At 43.1% G+C, this 24,052-nt stretch overlaps 1 protein-coding gene across 1 annotated transcript in view; it reads left to right on the forward strand.

The window, feature by feature from the left end:
* Positions 1-24,052, forward strand: part of LOC124593877 (probable G-protein coupled receptor 158) — a 343,981-nt gene that overhangs the window by 90,950 nt on the left and 228,979 nt on the right. Inside the window, exon 4 of the mRNA XM_047132224.1 lies at positions 20,832-20,988. Within this exon, the coding sequence (XP_046988180.1) occupies positions 20,832-20,988 (157 nt within the window). The remainder of the gene's footprint in view (positions 1-20,831; positions 20,989-24,052) is intronic.

Consider the following 24,052-nt stretch of genomic DNA (forward strand, 5'->3'; position numbering starts at 1 on the left):
AATGATGTTAACCCTTTCTTCAATACGGCTAGTCCTCCGTCTGCTAGAGAATCCCACACAGTAGCTGTGTATCAGAAATAGCTAGGAAACACTGTGCATGCCAAATAATACGCCAGAAAATCACAGAGCACAGATAATTACAGAAACAAAGGATGACTATAATTAATGTGCAGCTACTCACAGAAATCCAGTGTGGAATGCAATTACCATATGACAGCGAGACTTGGTAGATATCTGAATGCATTAATGCGGAACCGATTTACGCTGTAAAAAAACATTGTTCCAATTTTGGCCAATAGGTGCAAATCTGATGCTGTACGCATCTCGTCGACGTCTACGGTGCTCATGTTGAACAAATTACCGAAGTGGCGGTTAAAAACAAAATCAACATTCTGCCTTTCGTACTTCGTTAGACCTTTCCCGTCTACGTCCTGTTCTTAATCCATTAAATATGGAAACATTTCTATCCGTCTTTCTTACGTTCACAGCGCCAGATTTGCACCTTGTACCCAAAACTGGAACTAATTTCTTCCCAGCGTAAATCATGTCTGCATTAACGCATTGTCCTTTCTAACACGTTTCGCTGCCAGGCACTGAAAACAACCCACACACGACGTCTACGAGCGGCTACACTTTGATTATAATCTCCTTGTACGACAATAATTAAAGCGAACCTGCAGATGAGAGAAATAGTATCTCACGATAAAGTGTGAAGGGGACAAGAACACAAGTGTCTAATATTTGCTAATAGTTCCAAACTGTTGAAATGGCTCTAAGCACTATGGGACTTAACATCTGAGGTCATCAGCCCCCTATACTTAGAACTACTTAAACCAAACTAACCTAAGGACATCACACACATCCATGCCCGAGGCAAGATTCGAAACTGCGACCGTAGCAGCAGTGCGGTTCCGGTGCGGTTCCGGACTGAAGGGCCTTAGAACCGCTCGGCCTGCTCATAGCAAAACGTAATAGCACGAGTACACAGAGGAGGTGGGGGGGGGGGGGGGCGGGATGGCCTCTCTGTGATTATCTCGAGCTTCTTAAGCAGTGCTCACGTAGCATTCAAAGTTCAACTTGTCGCGCTCACTCGGTGGATTTGATTTCTCATGTAGGCTTCGTGAAGAAGAAACCGGAGAGGTATCGTGTTTTAGTAGTTGGTAGTGGTGTTGAAACTTGTTTCTGCTTGCAAAATTTAGGACATTTATGTTTCTGCTGCAGCTGTGAGAATTTTCTGAATAGAGTTACTATGAGACATACAGGCTGTAAATTTTAAGTTGACAAGCCAGAATAACTCGAAAAATAAGCTTCACAGGAAAAAATGTGTAGAATCGAAATTTCATTATTTTCGAGGGGGACATCTGCTGGTGCTAAAATTAGCCCGCCACCCCAGCCCCCTGGGGGGGGGGGGGGGGGGCGGGAGGCAAGTTTAAAATTTCAAATGGGAACCCCTGTTTTTTATTGCAGAATCAGGTTCTACATTGGAAACTACGTACATTTTGTCTTAAACATTTGTTTTGATTCTCGGTAGTGGGCGCTGTAATTCAAGAAAATCTATGTTCCCATTTTTGCGTGGAAAATGGTTACGGATAAATAAAAAATACTTATTTACTTCGTAAATTTTGATTCACTAAAACTAAAAGTCTCCCTCTCTCCCCATAGGATGGGTTCTGAGAAAGAGGAATTAGAGTTTTACAAATGTTGACCCATATACTAATTTTTTTCTTAGATTCGGATAAGTTTTGTTTGTTTCGTGGTCATGAGGCCACACAACTTTTAATTATCAAAAATATCATCTGACTAGCTAACTAAGTAACCAAACATCCTACTTACTTAATTAAAAATACATTAACAGTAATAATGACATTAAGTGTCAAAGGTGATCAACTTTCATTGATGTGCACATTCCCGAACGTGTGCTGTAGTGTTTACCTTGCATTCAAATAAGACTTTAATTCATTGTCACACTGAACCACGTTACATTGTAGAAAACATAGGAAACCCAAAATGTTGCATGGGGTTAGGAAAACATCTATGTTCAAAGAAAACAAATGAGCTTTGCACTTAACTATCACACTTATGGAAGCAAATACTTTCAAAAACTCACATCGCAGAGGCAAAGAAATTTGCTGCAGTTGCTTGAGAATTAATCGCCTATCACTAAGTTTCAATTCCTATAATAAGGTACGATGTAATTATTAGGGCACAGAAAGTTTTTTAGTACAAGCTTGTGTGACAGGAGAACGATTCAAAAATTTAATACAGTATCTAAACTTCAAAACGATAGCTACAACAAGAAGAATTTTTGTCACAAACAATTTCGCAATTCACCTTGTATTTTCTGATAGTCTGTTTACCGATCTACAAATGCTTGATATCACGGAATGTTCCAGAACACTGCTGCCCTAAGAAATGAAAACTTGGTGAAACAATGATAATTTACGTTCAACCCCCAAAAGAACACATTTCTAAAAATATGTAATTTTAAAATGAAACAAAACAGGTACAACGTTGCGTCAAGCAGTTTTTTGGAAGCGTGACTATTGTTGATCAAGAGACAGCGCAATCTGTGACCTCAGAATCCAGCCAGCTTTACCCAAGTAATTACTCAGCGTAAATCAGACACCCCGGATAATCGCGTTAATTCTGCGCATGGTGCTAATAACTGCAAGCATTATCCGCCAAGAAAAATGATCTTTAAATTCAGTAAACAGTCAAATCATGAATGATCTTTAACCCATCAATCATGGAAATGAATACAATATGACTACGAGCGTAATTACACTCCCACGTACCAATAAAGGGGCAGAAACCAACCCCTTTAGTATTAACAGCAAAAAAAAAGAAAAGAAAAGAAAAGAAAAGAAATGAAAACACCGCTCAGTGGCATAACGGTAGCAAGCGGCCGCCACGCTGTGTGAAAAATCAACAAGATTTTGATGGATGCATACGGTTGGCAAAGAGCTTCAATTACATTAGCCGTCAGTACCTTGAACATCAAGTAATTGTCATTAATCGTTTCCTCCCAAAATTGACAAGTTAACTAACAAGCATTATAACCACTCACGGCAACAAATGAAGTAACTTAAACCAAAGTCCACAAATCTATCATATACAAGAACGTAAAAGCACGGTATGTCTTCATTACAGAAAATCACAAACTTACGCTAGTATAATAAGCAGTTGGTACAAACACGTGTGGGGCTGTTGAACACGCACTCCACGTGCCCACGACGGGGCTTGAGCGAGGAGGAAGACTGAGCAGGTATTTTTAGAGTACTAATAGCCGTGAAGGCAGTTAAGTCCCCAAATTCACGTAAAGTACCTCGCTATAGTTTTAAAGACAGTATGCTTCCACCTTAACCGAAGCGCCGCAGTATGAATAGCTCCTGCTGCCTCACATCCTCCGGAGTCGCCATTATGAAAACTTATTCTCGGACACGGAGTCCCGAGAGAAATACCGAAGTCCCGTCGTTCGACAGAGAAACTGCGCTGCCCAAACCACAACACGCAGTGCTTGAAGAGCCCTTCCTGCTACGCTACCTGCCACTGTCCGACTCACTTTCTTGCTTTCTTACGCCATAGTCCCGCAGCGATCGCAGGTTCGGCGTGGTTACAGCGGATTTGGCAATGTTAGTGTTAGGGATGGCTGGATAACCTTCCTGCCACCACCCCATACCCCCCCAGGACGGAATCGGTGTACCCCAATTGTCTGCGTCAAGTGAAAATCGTGAAATAGTGCGGTCGTATTTCATATGTCTGCGCCGCGTGTAACTGTGGCGGAACGTGGGGACCAGCCCGGTATTCACCTAGCGGGATGTGGAAAACCGCCTAAAAACCACATCCAGGCTGGCCGGCACACCGGCCCTCGTCGTTAATCGGCCGGGCGGATTCGATCCGGGGCCGGCGCGCCTACACGAGTCCAGGAAGCTCGGCTACCCTGGCGGGTGCTATCTGACTCACTCTGCCACGTTAAAAGCGCCACACCCTCCGCTAGAGGCAAAGAAAGATTGCCTATGGAAGACATAACGCGACCTACCGACATTGTACGGCTCAGTCCCTTCGGCGAACTGTGAGACGTCCTTGCTGCTCTCAGAAAGCCATCTGCGCCAATGTCTTGATCCAGATGGTGGCTATTTTCGAGGATCTATGGTGTCTTTGATCTGGCAAAAGCAGCGCCTGCCGATCACGGTACCCGCTCTGTCCAGCACAGAAAATCGGACACATGAAGTCACATGCCTAGATTTTACATTTTATATTAATACCTGTACGGGAATAGTGTGTACTTACAATAGGGGCGGCCAAGATTTCGACTCACAGTCCGTGTCGTGGCCGCCGCGCCACGCTATTGGAGCGTGAACGCACGGCATTTAAACAGCAGTGCAGTCTTACTGCATACGACTTCCTTTTATATTTCTTCATTAGACCAGAAATAAGTTGTTCCTCAACTTTCAGCGTCTTTCTGTGGGCAATGTGCTGTCAAGCCCAGTTAAAATGCGCGGTCTGCAGTCCAATCCGGATGTTATAGTTTTCGTTTCTGCCCTCCTTTTTTCCTTCATAAATTCAGCAGTAGTGAGTTCTAAATCGAAAAAAAGCGTTCCAGATTTTCTCCTTGACTTAACCAACTCCATATTCGTCGTTCATTTCCATCGAAAAGAGTTGCAACTCATAGTGGGATAATGCATGCAACTTCACAAATTTTACAGTTCATACCACCAACATCTTCACATGCTGCACGGCTGTAAATTTAGCGTTAAGTGCTTCTTGACATACTAAACAATGGGTCCCACGATCTTTAAATTATTTCTGCATGGTACGGTAATATTGTTTAATAGCAAATTTGCAGCACCATTCGGTTTAGCGACTGCATAATATGTACTTAGAATTCTCATCCCTTTCTTCTGCCATTCCCAGTCATTTTTAAAGGCTTCCAACGACAGATCACCTCTTCTTGTGAAAACATCCACATGACCTGCGGACGTTTAAAAAGGTTTCGAGATTGGATTAATGAAAAGTAAAGATAGGATGCTCGTTTTAAAGCTTCAAGTGTTCTAAATCGTCTCCCCCCCTCCTCTCACTCACTTCAGTTCATTCAGAACAACGTGCAGAACGATCTTTCAACCGCATGAAACTACTATAAAAGTTCTTCTTTGGGATGTTGTTGGACTGGCGCGTAACGTGGGCTTGAATTTCGGTTAAGTCGTCAAAGCTCTGGCCCCTCACATGAATGTCTGAACTCTGCCGTTTTGTAGTACCTTCGTATCGATAACACCAATTCTCGTCATCTGTGATGATCTTTTTCAGAAAATAATTGTCCGCGTTCCTCATTTCAATCATTTTCAACTGTTTCTACAGCCCACAAGCCACCGTCCGGGGTGTGATTCCTCACAGAACACTATGACAGTCAAAACTGGTGAAATTCCAGGCGAAACATATCAAGATTAGTACACAAAACTAGTATTGAACGCTAATACGATTTTATTTACCCACAAATCCATTATCTGACGAGGAAACAGTGACCATGTAAATATCAACAAATCGCGTACATATGGTAACAAAACGGTAAAATACGGAATTAGCAGCTGTCAACTTTGAACAGGTCGCTTGCTGCAGCTCTCAGCCAACGAGATGAGTTCATAGATTGTTTGACTAGCGCACGCACTGTGTAATGGCGGACAGCATGCTCACTCACTTTTCGTACACAAATATTTATTGCGCATAACATTATAACCAAACGATTTAGGAGTCTGCAGTGAATGTTGCTCAGTTTGAGTGTGTGCGTGTGTACATTTGTAAAATGTAACAGGAAAAATGTAGAGAAATAACAGAGAGAAAATATTAAGTCCGTGTTAGGTTTTGTTGGTGCATTGCATAAAAATACAACGTACATTCTCAGAAAATTCTTCCTCTTATTAAGGCCTATGTCTGATACAAGTAGATTTCTTTTAGTCACGAATGACCGTTTTACCAGTGCTAGACTGCTTTTTAAGGCCACCTTGCTCCGTCCGTCATGGGATACTTTGCTGCCTAGGTAGCAGAATTCTTTAACTTCATCCATTTCGTGATCACTAGTTATGATGTTCTCATTTCTCCTACTTGTCATTACTTTCATGATTCTTCGATTTACTCTCAAGCCATATTTTGTACTCTTAAGACTGGTCGTTCCACTCAACAGGTCTTGTAATTATTCTTCACCTTCACTCAGGATAGCTACGTCATCAGCGAATCTTATCCCTGATATCCTTTCACCCTGAATTTTAATCCTGCCGTTGAATCTCTCTTTTATTCCCATCACTGCTTCTTCGACGTATAGATCGAACAACAAACTACATCTCTGTCTGATATTCTCTTTAATCCTAGCATCTCGTTCTTGATCTTCCACTCTTATTGTTCCCGCTTGGTTCTTGTAGTTGTTGTATGTTACCCGTTTTTCCCTATAGCTCACACTTATATTTTTCAGAATTTCTAACATCTCGCACCATTTTACATTGTCGAACGCTTTTTCCAGGTCGACATATCGTATGAACGTGTCTTGATTTTTTTTCAGTCTTGCTTCCAGTTTCAACCGCAACGTCAGAACTGCCCCTGTGATGTCTTGACCTTCCCTAAAGCCAAACTTATCATCATCTAACAAATCCTCAAATTTCTTTTCAATTCGTCTGTATATTATTCTTGTCAATAACTTGGATATATGAACTGTTAAGCTGATTGTGCGATAATTCTCGCACTTGTCAGCTCTGGCAATCTAAGAAATTGTATTGACGCTGTTTTTCCGAAAGTTGATGGTATATTGTCACTCTCATACATTCTACACACCACCGTCAGCAATCTTATTGCTGTCCCAATGATGAAGTGTTACCTATCCCTCCTGCCTTATTTGGTGTTAAGTCTGACAAAGCTCTTCTAAATGCTGGTTCTAATCGGGTTCCCCCATGTCCTCCCTATTGCCTACTGTTTCTTCTACGATCACGTCATAAGTCCTCCCCTTCATAGAGGCCGTCAATGTACTCTTTGCACCTATCCGCTCCCTCCTCTCCTTTTAACAGTGGAATTCCCACTGCGCTCTGAATGTTACTGCCCTTGCTTTTAATTTCACCGAAGGTAGTTTTGATTTTCCTATGCGCCGAGACAGTCCTCCCGACAGTCATTTGTTTTTCGACATTTTGACATTCTTCATGCAATCATTTTGCCTCAGCTTCCCTGCACTTTCCATCCATCTCATTCCTAAGACACCACAGAAGGCAGGTGCTTACAGGAGTGAATATTACTGAATCATATCCTTATGTCATGACTGTAAAATACTGACGCGAATTACTTAAAAGACAGGTCGAAGCTGACCTCGGTTGGGTTCCGGAGATGAAGAAAGTATATGAGGATATTGAACAGGTACCTCAGAACGTAAAGAGGGATGAAAATGTAACAGTCACTGGGACTGGAATGCTGTTGTAGGGGAAGAAGTAGAAGAAAGGATAACAGGAGAATATGTCCCTAATAGAAGGAATGAGACAGGAGAGGACTAATTGAGTTCTGCAGTGAATTTCAGACGTTAGTAGTGAATATTCTGTTCAAGAATTACAAGAGGATCAGATATATTTGAAAAGATTGAGACATACAGGGCGATTTCAGTTAGATTACGTCATGGTGAAACAGAGACTGCGATATCAGATACTGCATTGTAAGTTTCAGAGAATAGTCAGCAAGAACAATGATTATGAAAAATTTTCAGTTAATGAGGCGTGGCTATAAAGCCTAAGATTAATGTTATGCACCTTAGTGCATGTACACTACCGACCATTAATATTGCTCCTCAATGAAGGTTTCAAGCAACAACTGTCAAACTGACATAAAATGTAAAAAGGTGTAAGATGCTCGAACTTCTGAGAAAAATGGCGGTAAGCTGTAGGAAATGATAAGAGTGGAAGACGAAGTACGAAGTGCACTGGTGAAAAAGGGTGTAAGACAGGTTCAAAAAATGGTTCAAATGGCTCTGGGCACTATGGGACTTAACATCTTAGGTCATCAGTCCCCTAGAACTTAGAACTACTTAAACCTAACTAACCTAAGGAAATCACACACATCCATGCCCGAGGCAAGATTCGAACCTGCGACCGTAGCGGCCACGCGGTTCTAGACTGAAGCGCCTAGAACCGCACGGCCATACCGGCCGGCTGTAAGACAGGGATATAATCTTTCACCCCTACTGGTCAATCTGAACATCGAAGCAGCAATGACGGAAATAAAAGGAATGCTCAGTAGTGGAATCAAAATTGAAGGTGAAGGATATCGAAGGTAAGATTCGCTGATGACACAGCTGTCGTCAGTGAAAGTGAAGTATTAAAGAATCTGATGAATGGAATGAATAGTCTAATGATCACAGAATGTGAACTGAGAGTGAAACGAAGAAAGACGAAAGTAATGCGAAGTAGCAAAAATGAGAACAGCGAGAAACTTAACATCAGGATTGCTGGTCACAAAGTATATGGAGTTAAGGGATTCTGCTACCTAGGCAGCAAATTAGCCCATGACGGATGAAGCAAGTAGGACATAAAAAGAAGACTAGCACTGGCAAAAAGGGCAGTCCTCGCCAGGAGAGGTCTACTAATATCAAACACAGAGTAGCCGTGTTTGAGGCTGGTTTCTTTGCAAGACTACACACGTCGCCCGCATTGTGGCGTCAGCGTGTTTCAAGTGACTGAGTGCATTTCTGGGTGCATGCATACTTAATAGTCAACAACATTGGCCCCTAAGAGAGGGTGTTATATCTGGTTACACTTTTAAAACTTTCGCCCTAGCCAGCTGTGTTGAGACCTCAACTCCTTCCGAACAGGCCATGAAGGCCCACCGGCATCGACCGGCCGCCGCCTCATCCTCAGCCCATGGGCGTCACTGGATGCGGATACGGAGGGGCATGTGATCAGCACACCGTTCTCCCGGCCGTACGTCAGTTTCCGAGACCGGAGCCGCAACTTCTCAATCAAGTATCTCCTCAGTTTGCCTCACGAGGGTTGAGTGCACCCTGTTTGCCCAAAACCCCGCGGCACACCGGATAGTCAACCATCCAAGTGGTAGCCCAGCCTGACAGCGCTTAACTTCGGTGATCTGACGGGAACCGGTGTTACCACTGCGGCAATGCCATTGGCAGCCAGCTGTGTAGCAGAAGGTTAATATATTATGTAATACAATTTTAAATTATGACATACACTTCGTGTGCTGCAGCCTTTTTCTCAAATTACGAGAATTACTCCGAAGTATAAGGTTCCTCCAAGTGTGAAAAAAAAATTCACTGTTATCAATCTAGGAACAAATCTCCTCTTGAAGTTTAAAGGCGCTGCAGACGAGAAAATTTTGTCAGTATTATGTTTAATCGCCTGTCCCACACATTATTACCGTACTACACATCAGTGGTCAGAAAGTGAAATCGGATGAAGCAGTAGTGGTATCAGCAACCAGTTCCAACTTAAACATATTGTGAAACAGGAGGTATTAGAAACTAAAACCAGTTTCCTGTTTAAGACAGTTAAAGCTATTAACCAGTAAAGGAATTCGGTCTGTTAGCAAGTATAACGTGTTCCAAGGTAAAATACTTTCTTCTGTTTCAAGGCACACGACGGCGCTGTACTGAAGAAGTATGGTTTAACTGTCCACATGTTATATACACTTAAGAGCCAAAGAACTGGTACACCTGCCTGATACCGTGTATGACACGCGAGCACTCAGAAGTGCCGAGGGAACTGACACCATGAATCCTGCAGGACCGTCCATACAACCGTGAGAGACGAGGGGGTAGAGATCGCTTCTAAACAGCACGTTGCAAGATACCCCAGATATGCTCAATGATGTTCATGTGTGCTGAGTTTGGTGGCCAGTGGAAGTGTTTAAACTCAGAGGAGTGTTCCTGGAGCCGCTCTGTAGGAATTCTGAACGTGTGGGTGTCGCATTATCCTGCTGGAATCGCCAAAGTCCGTCAGAATGCACAATGGACATGAGTGGATGCAGGTGATCAGACAGGATGCTTACGTACGTGTCACCTGTCAGACTCGTATCTAGACATATCAGGGGTCCCACATCACTCCAACCGCACGCGCCCCACAACATTACAGAGCCTCCACAAGCTTGAACAGTCCCCTGCTGACATGCATGGAACATAGATTCATGATCTTCGTACATCCATATTTAAGGTGGATGTTGATGGGACGCAGCTGGTATAATTTTTATTAAAAATGAAACTCCTCCCGCTGTACTGAAGATTTTATATTAAGTACACCTGGAGGAGTTTCATTTTTAATAAAAAATAGATTCATGAGGTTGTCTCGGTACACGCCTATCCGCTCGATACAATTTAAAAAGAGACTCGTTCGATCAAGCAACATGTTTTCAGTTACCAACAGTCCAGTGTCAGGGTTGACAAACCCAGCCGAAGCGTAAAGCTTGGTGTCGCGCAGTTGAATGGTTCGCACGCTGACACTCGCTGATGGTCCAGTATTCAAATCTGAAACAATTTACGGAAGGGTTGCAGTTCTCTGACGTTGAACGTTTCTCTTCAGTCGTCATTGGTTCCGTCCTTGCAGGATATTTTCCGGACGCGACGATATCGGAGATTTTATATGTTGCCGGATTCCTGTTATTCACAGTACACTCTTGAAATGGTCATACAGGAAAATCACCACGTCAGTGCTGTCTCGCAGATGCTGTATCCCATCGCTCACGCGCCGACTATAACACCAGGTTGAAACTCACTTAAATCATAATAACCTGTCGTTGCAGCAGCTGTAACCGATCTAACAACTTCTCCAGATACTTGTTGTCTTGTACAGGGTGAGTCACTACCTATTGCCACCTACAATAACTCAGAAAGTATGACAGTAGCTGAAACGTTTGTGGGACAAATGTTGCATGGGACAACGGGGACCATATTATGATGTTGGTTTTTTGCTGCTAGGTGGGGTCGCATCAGAGATATGTAAGTCAACTTTGATTTTAGTTTGATACTTATTTTCTGATAGCAGCTATTGAGACGAATCCAGTGATGTGTAACAGTAAGGTCTTTGAAGGCCAACGAAGGACACAAATGTGGCATGAACTTCCATTTAGTGAAGGTGTTCGAAGTGACGACCATTGGTATCAATGCAGTGCTGCAATCTACCTATCATGGACTGACTGGTATTCCTTATCACTTCGGCACTTATCGAAGCACTTGCTCTGAGAATTCTCTCTCGTATATGGTGCAAATAGTAAATATTCGTCGAATATGACGTATACATCTAACTTGCCACTAAAATGTAAACATATTCGACAGTTTCTCAGTATAACGCTATTAGGAACGGTAAGACTAGTATCGCCGAATCAGGCAAATGGGAATAATGTATTCCTTTGAAGAAGAAGTCGATATGTTTCTCATTTAGGGGTAATGCCACCGAAATTCGGTGAGAACTAGAGACTTATACGCTGAAAGATATCCTCAACGTACTAACCCTACACTCATACACTGAAATATATGTATGATAAATTGAGAACAACTGAATCTTTAACGCATCGGAAACATATCCGGCTAAGAAAAGTTACTAACGAGGAAAAGGAAATTGGTACTCTTGACACTGTGGTTCGAGATCCTTGTGTTAGTTGGCCCAAATCGCAAGGGAATCTGACATGAGCCAGAGTAGGGTTGTTCGTGTTCTGCATCGCCATAAATATCATCCTTACCATATCAGTCTTCATAAAGAATTAACTGGTACGGATTGTACGCGTCGCATTGAATTCTGCCGATGGGCTCAACGTCAGATTTAAAAGGATGACACATTTATTGATTTGATTTTATTTACTGACGAGGGTACATTCACGAACCATGGAAATGTTAATTTGCATAACGTGCATTATTGGGCAGCTGAATCTCCGTGTTGGCTGCGGCAAGTTACACACCAAAGACAGTAGTCGGTGAATGTATGGTGTGGGATTCTGGAGGACAGAATTATAGGCCCATGTTTCATAGAAGTAAATATTAATCTTGGGAAGTACACCACATTCCAGCAAGAAACATTAGGTCTGTTATTGGAAGAAATACCTTTACAAATAAGGAACAGACTATGGTATCAACACGATGGGTGTCTGGCACATTTTTCGCTGATGGTTAGAAATGTGCTGCAGAGACAGTTCCCAAATCGTTGGAATGGATGCGGAGGAGATGTGTCGTGGCCGGCTCATTCGCCAGACTCGATGCCGCAAGACATTGTTTATAAAGACATTCCAACTACACCTGAACATATGCGAGAGAGAAGTGTTAGAGAATGTGCTGCGGCAAGTGCCGAAGTGATAAGGAATACCACTCAATCCATGAAAAGAAGATCGCAGCACTGCAACTGATACCAATGGTCATCACTTCGAACACCTTCTCTAAATTGACGTTCATGCCACGTTTGTGACCTTCGTTGACCTTCAAAGACCTTACTGTTACACAACATTGGATTCGTCTCGATATCTGTTATCAGAAAATGAGTACCAAACTGTAGCACCCCATTTAAAAAAAAAAAAAAAACAAAGTGGGCCTTCATATTCCTGAAGCGACTCCACCTAGCAACAAAAATCCAACGTCATATTGTGGCCCCAGTTCTCCCATGTGCCGGCCGTGGTGGCCAAGCGGTTAAAGGCGCTACAGTCTGGAACCGCGCGGCCGCTACGGTCGCAGGTTCGAATCCTGCCTCGGGCATGGATGTGTGTGGTGTCCTTAGGTTAGTTAGGTTTAAGTAGTTCTAAGTTCTAGGGGACTGATGACCTTAGAAGTTAAGTCCCATAGTGCTCAGAGCCATCTCCCATGCGACTTTTGTCCGACAAACTTTCCAGCTACTATCATACTTTCGGAGTTATTCTTGGTGGCAATAGCTAGTGACTCACCCTGCATAGACATTGCCGACCGCACCGCCGTATACCGCCTGTATAAATATCTCTCTATTTGAATAAACATGCCTATGGCAGTTTCTTTGGCGCTTCAATGCAAATAGCTCTAAAATATGTAGGCAACAACTAAAACAGTGGAAGATGGCGGAATCTGCTTATTGCGGTCTCTAGTGTGTATCCCTTCATGTACTTCTCAAACCAGTGATTGGACTGAATACCGACGAAAAACCATCATGTGTTCCTAGGTAATTCTCTAGGTACATTACTTTTGCATACTATACAGTTGTGAGAATTGTATTTTATGTCAGAGTGATGTTTATTTAGTTTTCTTGATCCTGCATTTACCACGATTCAGTAAAGGTACAAGGCGAATATATGAGTACAGTTTTATTGATTTTGCGTTGTGGAATAAATTAAATTCCCTTGATACAATCGGCTTGAGGAGGGAAGGCGAGCCAGAAATCTGGTAAGCTGTTAGCATAGATGTGGATTTTAGGCTGTTTCCCAATAGCAAGTAAGAAAATACCTCACTGGTACCCGTGTCCCGTTTCACATACACACTACACAAACAATTAGAAAAATGGTTCAAATGGCTCTGAGCACTATGGGACTTAACTTCTGAGGTCATCAGTCCGCTAGAACTTAGAACTACTAAAACCTAACTAACCTAAGGACATCACACACATCCATGCCCGAGGCAGGATTCGAACCTGCGACCGTAGTGGTCGTGCGGTTCCAGACTGTAGCGCAAACAATTAGAAAACGTTCTTATAATGGACAGTGAGATCAACCAGAAGAGGTACACCGATTCTTCTCAAGGGAGAATGGTAGCTTGAGGAATGGCACCCGGGCGCCAAATGCCAACGAGAAAAGGAAAAGGGAAAGAAGATAAAGAGCATCACACGTTGAATTAATCATACTGACTGACACACTTATTAAGTTCATTCAGTATAGCATAACGAGATTAGATCTCCACTTGATTACACGGTCCATTTACACTATTTAAATTTTGATCGACGTTCCCAACGTGTTATCTACCTATACTACTAGTACCACATGTCGATTTTATCACTATCACTGGCGTCAAGAAGGTGCAAACGAATGTAAGATCAGAAGTCAACACGTCGACCCACGACTACGAGCCGGTCGCGGTAAACGCCGCCCTTTGGCGCGCCTCACTTCACACCAGACGCGACCCTACGCTCCCCTCCAGCCCTTCGGCCCTTCTCAGCGCTAATTGGGGCGCCCTCCGCCCCCCACTCGTATTAATTAATCGACGCTGGCGCCGGGGTTAACGGGCCGCAAACGCTGCTGACGAGGTGTCGGAAAAAGGGGCGAAATTAACAATCTCCGCGCCGCAATTATGACGAGGCGTTCTTCCCCCCTGTCTCGTGCGCGGCCCACAAACACTCAGGGGAGTCTCTTGTGTTTCGATACCGACTCACGGCCTAACAAACGTCTCGCGTTTAATGACAATGAAAGGAGAATATGTGACTCGCACGGGGAAAGAAATGAAATCCTTATTTATGTTATTGAGGTTGTATGTTTATATGTTCGCAGGTGACGATATTCATCTGCCAAATAACAATTAAAATTCATGGTGAACCTTCAACTGTGCTTTAGTTTGCACAATGAGCTTCGCAACTAGTTTCAGTTAAATTACCATTATCAACGACAAACTGGCATGAACAGCTGCGTTCGTGTTGAGACGTGACAGAGGCAGCAGGTACGTAGGATACTGGCCCGCCTCAACCGGCTCTAGAAGGCAGGAAGACATCGCCGCGTCACAACTGCCACCTGGTTTTCCATTCGCCGATTTCCAAGAATCATAATTTCGTATTTCCACCAATAAAAAGAAATAATAAAAATACCAACATCCCTGCCCTTCATCCTTAACAGCCTATCAGGATTAGATAATAGCCACGTCTGCAGGTGTATAAGAATCAAAGTTTTCTCATTCAGCAGTACACAAAAACACCCTGAAGTAGGTCACTTTCATCAGTGACCGAAACGTTTTACGAAACGTCGGTAGCTTTACGTATTGATAACGCAGTCACAAATCCAGAAAAAATGTCCGCCCCCGGTAGCTGATTGGTCAGCACGACAGAATGTCAATCCTCAGGGCCCGGGACGAACCCAGCTGGGTCGGAGATTTTCTTCGCTCAGGGACTGGATGTTGTGTTGTCCTAATCATCATTTCATCCCCTATGACGAGCAAGTCGCCGAAGCGGCGTCCAATCGAAAGACTTGCACCCGCCGAACGGTCTACCCGACGGGAGGACCTAGTCACACGACATTTTTTATCCAGAAAAATTTTTATTGACTGTGACAATGGCCGAGGAAGCCTACGTTTATGTATAATTACATATGTCAAAAACACTTTATCAGATGGAAGGCTGGCCTCGAGCAATGAGGAAATCTACTGGGAACTGGCATGATATTCAGAAAACCCCTCAACTGCTCTGAATCCACCTAAAGATACTTATTCCTTTTCTTGTGTCTTTGTCCCCAATCGGCGCAGGATCGGTTTGGTTACTAAAGAGATATAGCACGATTAATTTAAGGGGTGGCCGGAAGTCCATCCTATCGCACACTGTTACTCAGTGGGAAGGCATGTGTATCCCAACTGTCTGCATGTAGCCTTATTCATATGCAAGTGTATGGAAGTTTTCTGAATGTAAGTCGTGTAACTAAGATGAGATTTGGGTACCAGCCCCAGTCGGAAGTGGGAAACCGCCTAAAAACCACATCCAGGCTGGCCGACCGACCCCCGTCGTTAATCCGCCAGGCGAATGCTATCCGGGAGCGCAGCACCTCCCCCACCCGGGAGCACCGCTTTAAGACGCGCAACTACGCGGGCGGGTGAGCCCGTCAAGATTCCCTAAGGAAATCTTCACTTACACCCATCCTCACAAGGCATATCATCAAATTCAGCAATAACAGAGCTTCGAGAAAAGGTGGCATCACTGCCGAAGTGCTGAAACAAATTGGATCAAATTCCCTCAAAGAACTCACACAAAACTTGAAAGAGATTTAAAAGACAGGAAGTACGCGGTAACTGGCTCATTGTACAAAAAGCCGTCAAAGGGGATTTAAATATCGAAGAATCTCCCTTATGAAGGGAGAAAAAGTTAAAATACGAAGTGCTCACGGAAATGGTAATAGGGAATATTAAAGAAGTTTGCGGAAAAATAGAGTGAATATCAGAAACGATGATGAAGAGAAGAATTTCATTCTATGGGCTCCTGAAAAGGCTTGGATAACAAAAAGAATTTTTAACTTTGTTGACAGAAACCCCAAAACATCAGTGACATGGATAAAAGAAGTTAAAACTGACCTAAGGGAAATGAAAATAATGCAGGAAGAAATAGGAGAAAAAGAAAGATTCAGAACAAAAGGTTTCAAGTTCCTCCAGGAGAAAACAAAGAAAAAGGCAAGTGCAATACGGACAGAAGTAAATTAGTGTAAAGAAATAAAGGAAAAAAGAAAGAATACTTAATTATTCCATGTGGTTCTGAGTACGCAAACTTTTTTTTTTTTTTTTTTTTTTTTTTTTTTTTTTTTTTTTTTTTTTTAAGAGAAAGCACTCAGGAACAGCCCGAGCATCATATGTTCCTTTGCGGGGTATGATCCAGTCGGTCAGCAATCCAATTTCATCAGGGGCATGACCCAAAAACCTCTTAAACCTCATCGTTTATTCAATAGAAAGTACTTCACAGACTGGGCAAGTGAATAACCCGTTGGTCCACCTCTGGCCATTATGGAAGCAGTTATTCGGTAGTCATTGATTAACAGAGTTGTTGGGAGTCTTCCTTAGGGATATCATGCAAAATTCTGTCCAACTGGCGCGTTAGACCGTCAAAATTCCGAGCTGGTTGGAGGGCCCTGACCATAATGCTCCAAACGTTCTCAACTGTGGAGACACCCGGAGAACCTACTGCTCATTGGCCAGCACAAAGACAAACAGTAGAAATTTTCGGAGTGTGAGGGCGGTTGTGTTGCTGAAATGTAAACCCAGGATGGACTGCCATGATCGGCAACAAAACAGGGAGTAGAATATTGTCGATGTACTGCTGTGCTGCAAGGTTGCCGCGGATGACAACCTAAGGGGTCCTGCTATGACAGGAAACCGCACTCCAGACTGTCGTTGCCGGCCGGTGTGGCCGTGCGGGTCTAGGCGCTTCAGTCTGGAACCGCGTGACCGCTACCGTCGCAGGTTCGAATCCTGCCTCGGGCATGGATGTGTGTGATGTCCTTAGGTTAGTTAGGTTTAAGTAGTTCTAAGTTCTAGGGGACTGATGACCTCAGATGTTAAGTCCCATAGTGCTCAGAGCCATTTGAACCTCTTTTTAGACCATCGTTCCCGGTTGTCGGAGCGTGTGGCCGGTGATAGATTGGTACCCCACCTCTGCTTGGGACACCTACAGACAAGTCTTCGCTATTCACTGGGACTCTATACGATGCGACACTCGTCACTCAAGACAATTCGATTCCACTCAATGAGATTCCATTGAAATGTTCACATAACTCACTCTCTGCCATATCTTGCTATTCGTAACGAGTCCTAATCCCGGTAAATAATTTTCTGCTGCTGTTGATACTACCCTATGTTCATCTTATCGCATATCCACTACTTTATTAATTATATGACGGTGTATATATGTTTAAAAAAAACAACAACATCTGTTACACCTGGGGTAGAGATAAGTAGCGGCTATGAATACTATTTTGTAATTTTACGTATCTAGCCTGGTTCTGGTTCAAATGGCTCTGACCACTATGGGACTTCTGAGGTCATCAGTCCCCTAGAACTCAGAACTACTTAAACTTAACTAACCTAAGGACATCACGCACATCCATGCCCGAGGCAGGATTCGAGCCTGCGACTGTAGCGGTCGCGCGGCTCCGGACTGTAGCGCCTAGAACCGCTCGGCCACTCTGGCCGGCATGCCTGGTTCTGGTGTCTGGGGCTTTCTTCCAATAACATTCCAGGTCTCGTCAATTATGTTCACGCTTATTTGTCATTCCAAAGTCCCTGATACATCCAATTTGATACATATTCTCTTTGATAATACAACAGCTGACAGAGAGAACTTTCCCGAACAAAAGTGGTCACACAAGTACCAACTGACAGACTAAAACAGACAGACTCACAGCACTGAACTGAACTAAGACTGAACTGAACTCAACTGACCTGGCGCTGAATGGCAGCGTTCCCTATTTATACTTCACAATCAATGAGTGTTTCTCATGTTCATTATTACAGTATCGTGAAATTAATAGTTACAATTAAAATTTACAAATATACGAAAGATTAGCAATGAGAGTATGTACAAAATAAAATAGCATTTTGTTACGTAAAATATCAGGTTAGAAATCGTACAATTTAATCTTTAAAAGTAAATATGAGTTATTTACAACAACGCGTTTTGTTAATTTAAAAAATACAGATTAACTGCCGCACAGAAAATGTTCTGAATATTTGCATTAGATATGCACAAGCTGTTTGATTTTTCTACAACAGTGAAATTTCGAAAAATGCGTCCAAGCGTAAGTAATGTAGTAAATTACGAGTGCTGACAATGATCAGTTATTTATTTTGGTGATGATATTAGCTCTGGTTTACAAATTTGGGTTTGAAGTTACATATTGCTAGAAATTACATAATTTTAGCTTTGGTTTTACCTTTTTTGATTAAGTTACAATAACTTTTCCAAATAGAAATTTCGAGATCAATTTACAGTTCATTAACGAAAGAAATAACGATACTAATATTTATGTTTGCTTATTGTTAAATGAATTACATACCGGTTATTATATTCGTGATTTAAAATTGATGGTTCATAGTTATTATTATGTTACACATTTACATATTATATAATTGTTAGTCATTGTATTTAAATATCAGTCTTTGCTCAAAATAATATCATTACATCATAAATCACTCTTCCACAGTGTCTTAAATGTAATACATTTAATAATTGAAATGATCGATACTAGGCTACACATTACGGGTATTGACTATTGTAGTATAGTCCAGACGGAGCCTTTGCATTCACCGTTTCAGATCTTCTAGCTTCCCGACCACGTTCAAACTTCTAACATGCCACGCCACATTTCGTAGAACGTTATCCTTTCCTTGGCTGTTCAGTCTTTCTCTCAGGGTCGCCTCCCCCTTGGCAGTATGCTCCCACATATCCGAAATCTGTTGCCAATGGAGAGATCATCATTACACTTTTTCAATTGCAGGCCACATGTCTTGTCGATACACGTTATGTGTCTTAATGCAGTGGTCTCAATTCCCTTCTGAATCCTCATGCTGTTGGTCATATTCCTCTTTTTAGAGACAGTTTCCCACCCCAAGAGCAAGAGAGTGCCCTGAACCTCTGTCCTCGCCTTCTCCGTCTTTGACAAGGCCGTTGGCAGAATGAGGTTGACTTCTTTTGTCAGAAGTCTTCGGCCACCATTGCTGATGATTTATTGAAAATTTAAGCAGCGATGAGCTTCGAACGCGGGACCGAGGACGTCGTCGTCACTAGTCAAAAGCGCTACAAACACCATTTTCCCCCCTCTCTCGTATTTGTTCCTTAATATTCTCGTCATTTGGTCTGGGTGGACATCACATGACGCCCCTTCAAGTTCATCGTTGAATGCTTCGCTCTCCAATCAGTTTTTTATTATTATTATTATTATTATTACAGACGACACCCAGTCATCTGACCGAACACGGTGAGCTACCGTGACGGCACCCCTAGACCACGGGTTCGTACACAATAAGCATTCTAGACACACTGGACAGTCTTCGTAGACCAACCATTGGGCACCTTCATTCACGTTGGTCACGACTAAATACGTTAGCTCCTTCGGACAGTGAGTCACGTTTCCACCTCGACTTGTCTTATTGCGGTGATTCAGCCGACTGGTAAATACACGTGGATCAACTGAAGCGTTCTATATCGCTTCGCCAACGCATCAATTCACGATAACGTTGGAAGCTGAAGAAGCGAATTAAAATTTGTGCTGTGGCCGGGACTCGAACCCGGGTTTTCTTGCTTATTAGGCAGATATGCTGACCATTATATCACGATAGCATTATGTTCAACATAGCTGCACGAACTACCCAAGTCAAATACCCTCCCCAACACAAACTCCAATTCAAATCTCCCCTTATATTGTCACTATTACCAGGGCTGTCCGAGATTGGAATAGCACCCTAGCATTGGACGAAATGGGAAGTGTTGTACTACATGTGATCGTATAGATCTTGTCGGAGAGCCCTGGTAATAGTGACAATATAAGAGGAGATGTGAATTGGAGTTTGTGTTGGGGAGGGTATTTGACTTGGGTAGTTCGTGCAGCTCTGTTGACCATTATGCTCTGGTAGTGTAATGGTCATCATATCAGACCCGAGTTCGAGTCCCGACTGCAGCATAAATTTTAACTCACTTCTTCAGCTTCCAACATTACCGTAGATAAATTAGAGAATTGAATTTCTCAGGGAAAATTTGAGATCTATACGAGCACAGATTCACGTTTCGATCTAATCTAAGCCTCGGGCTGTGCTGCAGATCGGAATGTCACCAAACATTGGATCTTTGGCATCACCACCTCACAATACAGCTCACAATCCATCTCTCATGTCGCTATAAAACAATCTATCACCACAACCTGCGTTCCAAAACCTAACATAGACGTAGATGAAACAGTGTCAGCGTTCTATTCTCTATCTGTTGGCGAACTTATAATATCAGCAGTGGTGATTCACGTGACTGCCTGATACCAGCCAAACTCCAACTAAAGTACTCGAAAGCTACCAGTGTTTACTTTTAACGGGACGATTAGGATTTTGTACGACTATGTTTCCTTTTGGTATTTGGGTTTTGTTTACTTTGATGAAGCGACAGGTTGGGGTGACGGCGGCAGGTGCTGTGCTGTGCCGGCAGGTGTCCCGGGTGCGCCGAGCCATGGTGCGGCGCTGCTGGCGAGGACGTGGACGCGCCCTGGGGCGCGGTGCGGCACGCTGTGCTCGCCGTCCAGCTGCTCTGCATGTTCGCCGCCGTCTCGCTCGCCTGGGTCGTCTTCCGGCAGCGCAAGTGCAAGGTGGGTCCACCAGCAGGCAGCAGCAGCAGCAGCAGCCGCTCTTACACTGTATGGTGGTACACGGTTGTGGGACCACCTTTCTAAAATAAATGCAAGTGGATGAAGATAAGTTTAATGTTGAGTACTATGAGATTGAGGAGGAGGAAAAGTGTAAAGTGTGTTGGATGCGACTCGTAATTTTTCAGACCGGAAGGTGGTCATGTAACACATCAAAGAGATAGAGAACTACGCGACACAAACAGTGGTATGTTTCGTTTATGCAAAACTCTAGAGTTACGTCGTTTTTTATACACAAAGTCATGAATGCCAGTAACACCGCATAAAGCCTCCTAGGATGCACTCGACTACTTGTCCATCACGTAATAAACTTGTTGTTTTTCTCTTCACTTATTCTTCATGTACTTTATCCAACACATGTACGAGAATGGGAGCATAAATGTAAACATTCCGCTTCCTCAGGCGTGTATGGACTCCCATATTCAACAGATACAAAATTACGGTAACATGTCTCCAAATATAGAAATCTAATGAATTTTATTTATATTATTTAATTCCGGAGTTCGTGGCAGCCATTCCAATGGACCTCTGCGAGCCGTCGATCTCTGGAGATCCTGTAAGTCCAGATATGACTGACAGACTTGCCAGTAACGAGGTGGGGCACCATCGTGCTGAAAGAAATTGGCAATGTCCAGTCTCGAGACAGCACCGACGGCAAAACATCTTTCTCCGACAGCTGCAGACAGCGGGATGAAGTAGGGCCCAACAATACGTTAACCGCATATTCCATATCAGACCATCACTTTCGATGAGCCATCTACTTTCGATGGATCCATCCAGAGAGGGTTCACATCTGATCAGTTTCTATGATTCTGTAAACGTACCCTTCCGCTGCCATTGTCACAGTCAATAAATTTTTTCTGGGTTTGTGACCGCATTGGCAATATGTAAAAGTACCGACGTTTCGGTCACTGTTGCGAGTGACCTTCTTCAGGGCGTTTTCGTTTACTGCAACAGTGACCGAAACGTCGATAGTTTTACATTGTGACAATTCGGTCACAAACCCAGAAAAATTTCATTGTTCTATGATTCTGTTTACTTACCACTTCGTCCGCCCACAAATCAGCTTCATCTGTAAAAAGTAAATCGTAAGGGCATCAATGTTGCGTGTCACACATTCTACAGATTCAAACCGACGATTTAGATCGCCCTCTTTTTTGATGCCGGGACGATCTCAATGCGTTGTCCTTACGTTAATGCCATCACCTTTTACATCACCTGCAAGGAAGAAACCTAGGTCATAACTTGGCAATGGGTAAAGTTATGGTCGAATGAAAGCCAGCACTGTCTTTCTCGTATAGTTAAAATAAGAATGAATATTTCGTTCTGCTGCGAATTGTGTGCTGATATGAAACTTCGTGACAGATTAAAGCTTGATCTTGATAGTGTTATGCACCACAGCTGACACTAACATTAATGCGGAACACACGTTTAACTTTATATGCGAACATTTTAGGTTACGCTCTGTTATTGATACCGAATGAAACAGCACGTCTACCAGTCACTGATTTATTTATATCTACAACTCGTTTCGATAGCTTAAACCTCCATCATCAGGCGGATTTACATGTGTTACTATTACATATGTGTGTGTTGTGTTACGACTTGCGGGTAACGTTTGGCACTGTCTCCAGTAATCACAGGCTTCTTTCTCTATCGTAACACATCACATGTGAACTATCAAATTTTTCAAACAAATATGGTGTCAGGAAACTACAGACTAGTACTTGGGAAAATCTATCACCTGATGTGTTGCATTATCCATTTTCTTCACGTGATTGTAAACAGTGATTAATAATCCAAGTTTACAATAAACTACAACATAAAACTCCTGGTGCTTTCTGTGGTTTTAATTGTAGTGGAACGGAACTTCACCAACATGTTTCATATTTTATGAAGAAAGAACCACACCTGCAAGATATCACTTCCACCATTCGAAACCATGTGAAGACTAGAGCCACAATGCTGATAGTACACAGTTATCACATTCGGAAAGTACAGTTTTTAAACTTTCACGTGCACCGGTTGTTGATCACTCGTTCCGCACCTCTGCAACCGTCTAATGCCCGAGCGCGAAGTACGGGGCGGCTGTAATTAAACTCCCGCTGCTTGAGTCAGTATTTGTATATGTGAAAAACTATTTACCGAATGGGTATTTACTTATTTACTTATTTATTGCAAACTTAATATGTTTTCCAGTATTTGCTAATACGTCTCTTCCAACTGTTGAAACTGACTACATGCGGCCTTGGAACATTTTATGAAGTGATGAAGCACACTTCAGTCTCACTGAGCCAGTCAACATTCACAACTGGGATCGTCAACGCTAGCGAACGTTCATGAAGTTCCCCGGCACAGTGGGCGTGTCACTGTTTAGTTTGGCTTCACGGCACAGTTCATGATTGGTCCACCTCTCTTTGGGGAACTAGACCGCAAGGACCAAGGACACCCTGAGTCAATGGCATATGTTGCTGTGATTTGCTTTGTCAATTGAGATTGCTGCCCTACGGTAGAGAGATGCTTTGGACTGAACCACTTTGATGCACGTTTGAGCTCCACCTCAAATTCTCGTGAGGTCACTCGGTTACTCCGTAACATATTTGGAGGAAACCGAATCATCCGCCGATCGTTCAAAACTGCGTGACCACTGCGATCATTAGATCTCAAACCGTGTGATTTCTTTTTGTGGAGTTCCCTGAAGGACGTGGCTTTTCATCGGGACACTAACATACGCTGAAGGTTGAAGATGGCATAGCGAGGAAGTTAGCAAACATCCCACCTAAACCTCAGGTGTTTCAGACAGCGGTAGGACAGTATCTAGTCCCGTTGAAGGCGGATGTATATGCAGATGGTCATCACACTGAAGGATCGTTTGTAACCTGGATTGTAGACATGGCACACAGTTAACTTCTTATGTGTCCTTACAAATGTTTCCTCAAAGTTTCATTGTCCTACGATCACTCATTTCTCATGGGGACACTCTCAAGTAGCGAAAGGTTAATTATAA

Source organism: Schistocerca americana, chromosome 2, assembly GCF_021461395.2.
Source record: "Schistocerca americana isolate TAMUIC-IGC-003095 chromosome 2, iqSchAmer2.1, whole genome shotgun sequence".
Taxonomy (NCBI): Eukaryota; Metazoa; Arthropoda; class Insecta; order Orthoptera; family Acrididae; genus Schistocerca; species Schistocerca americana.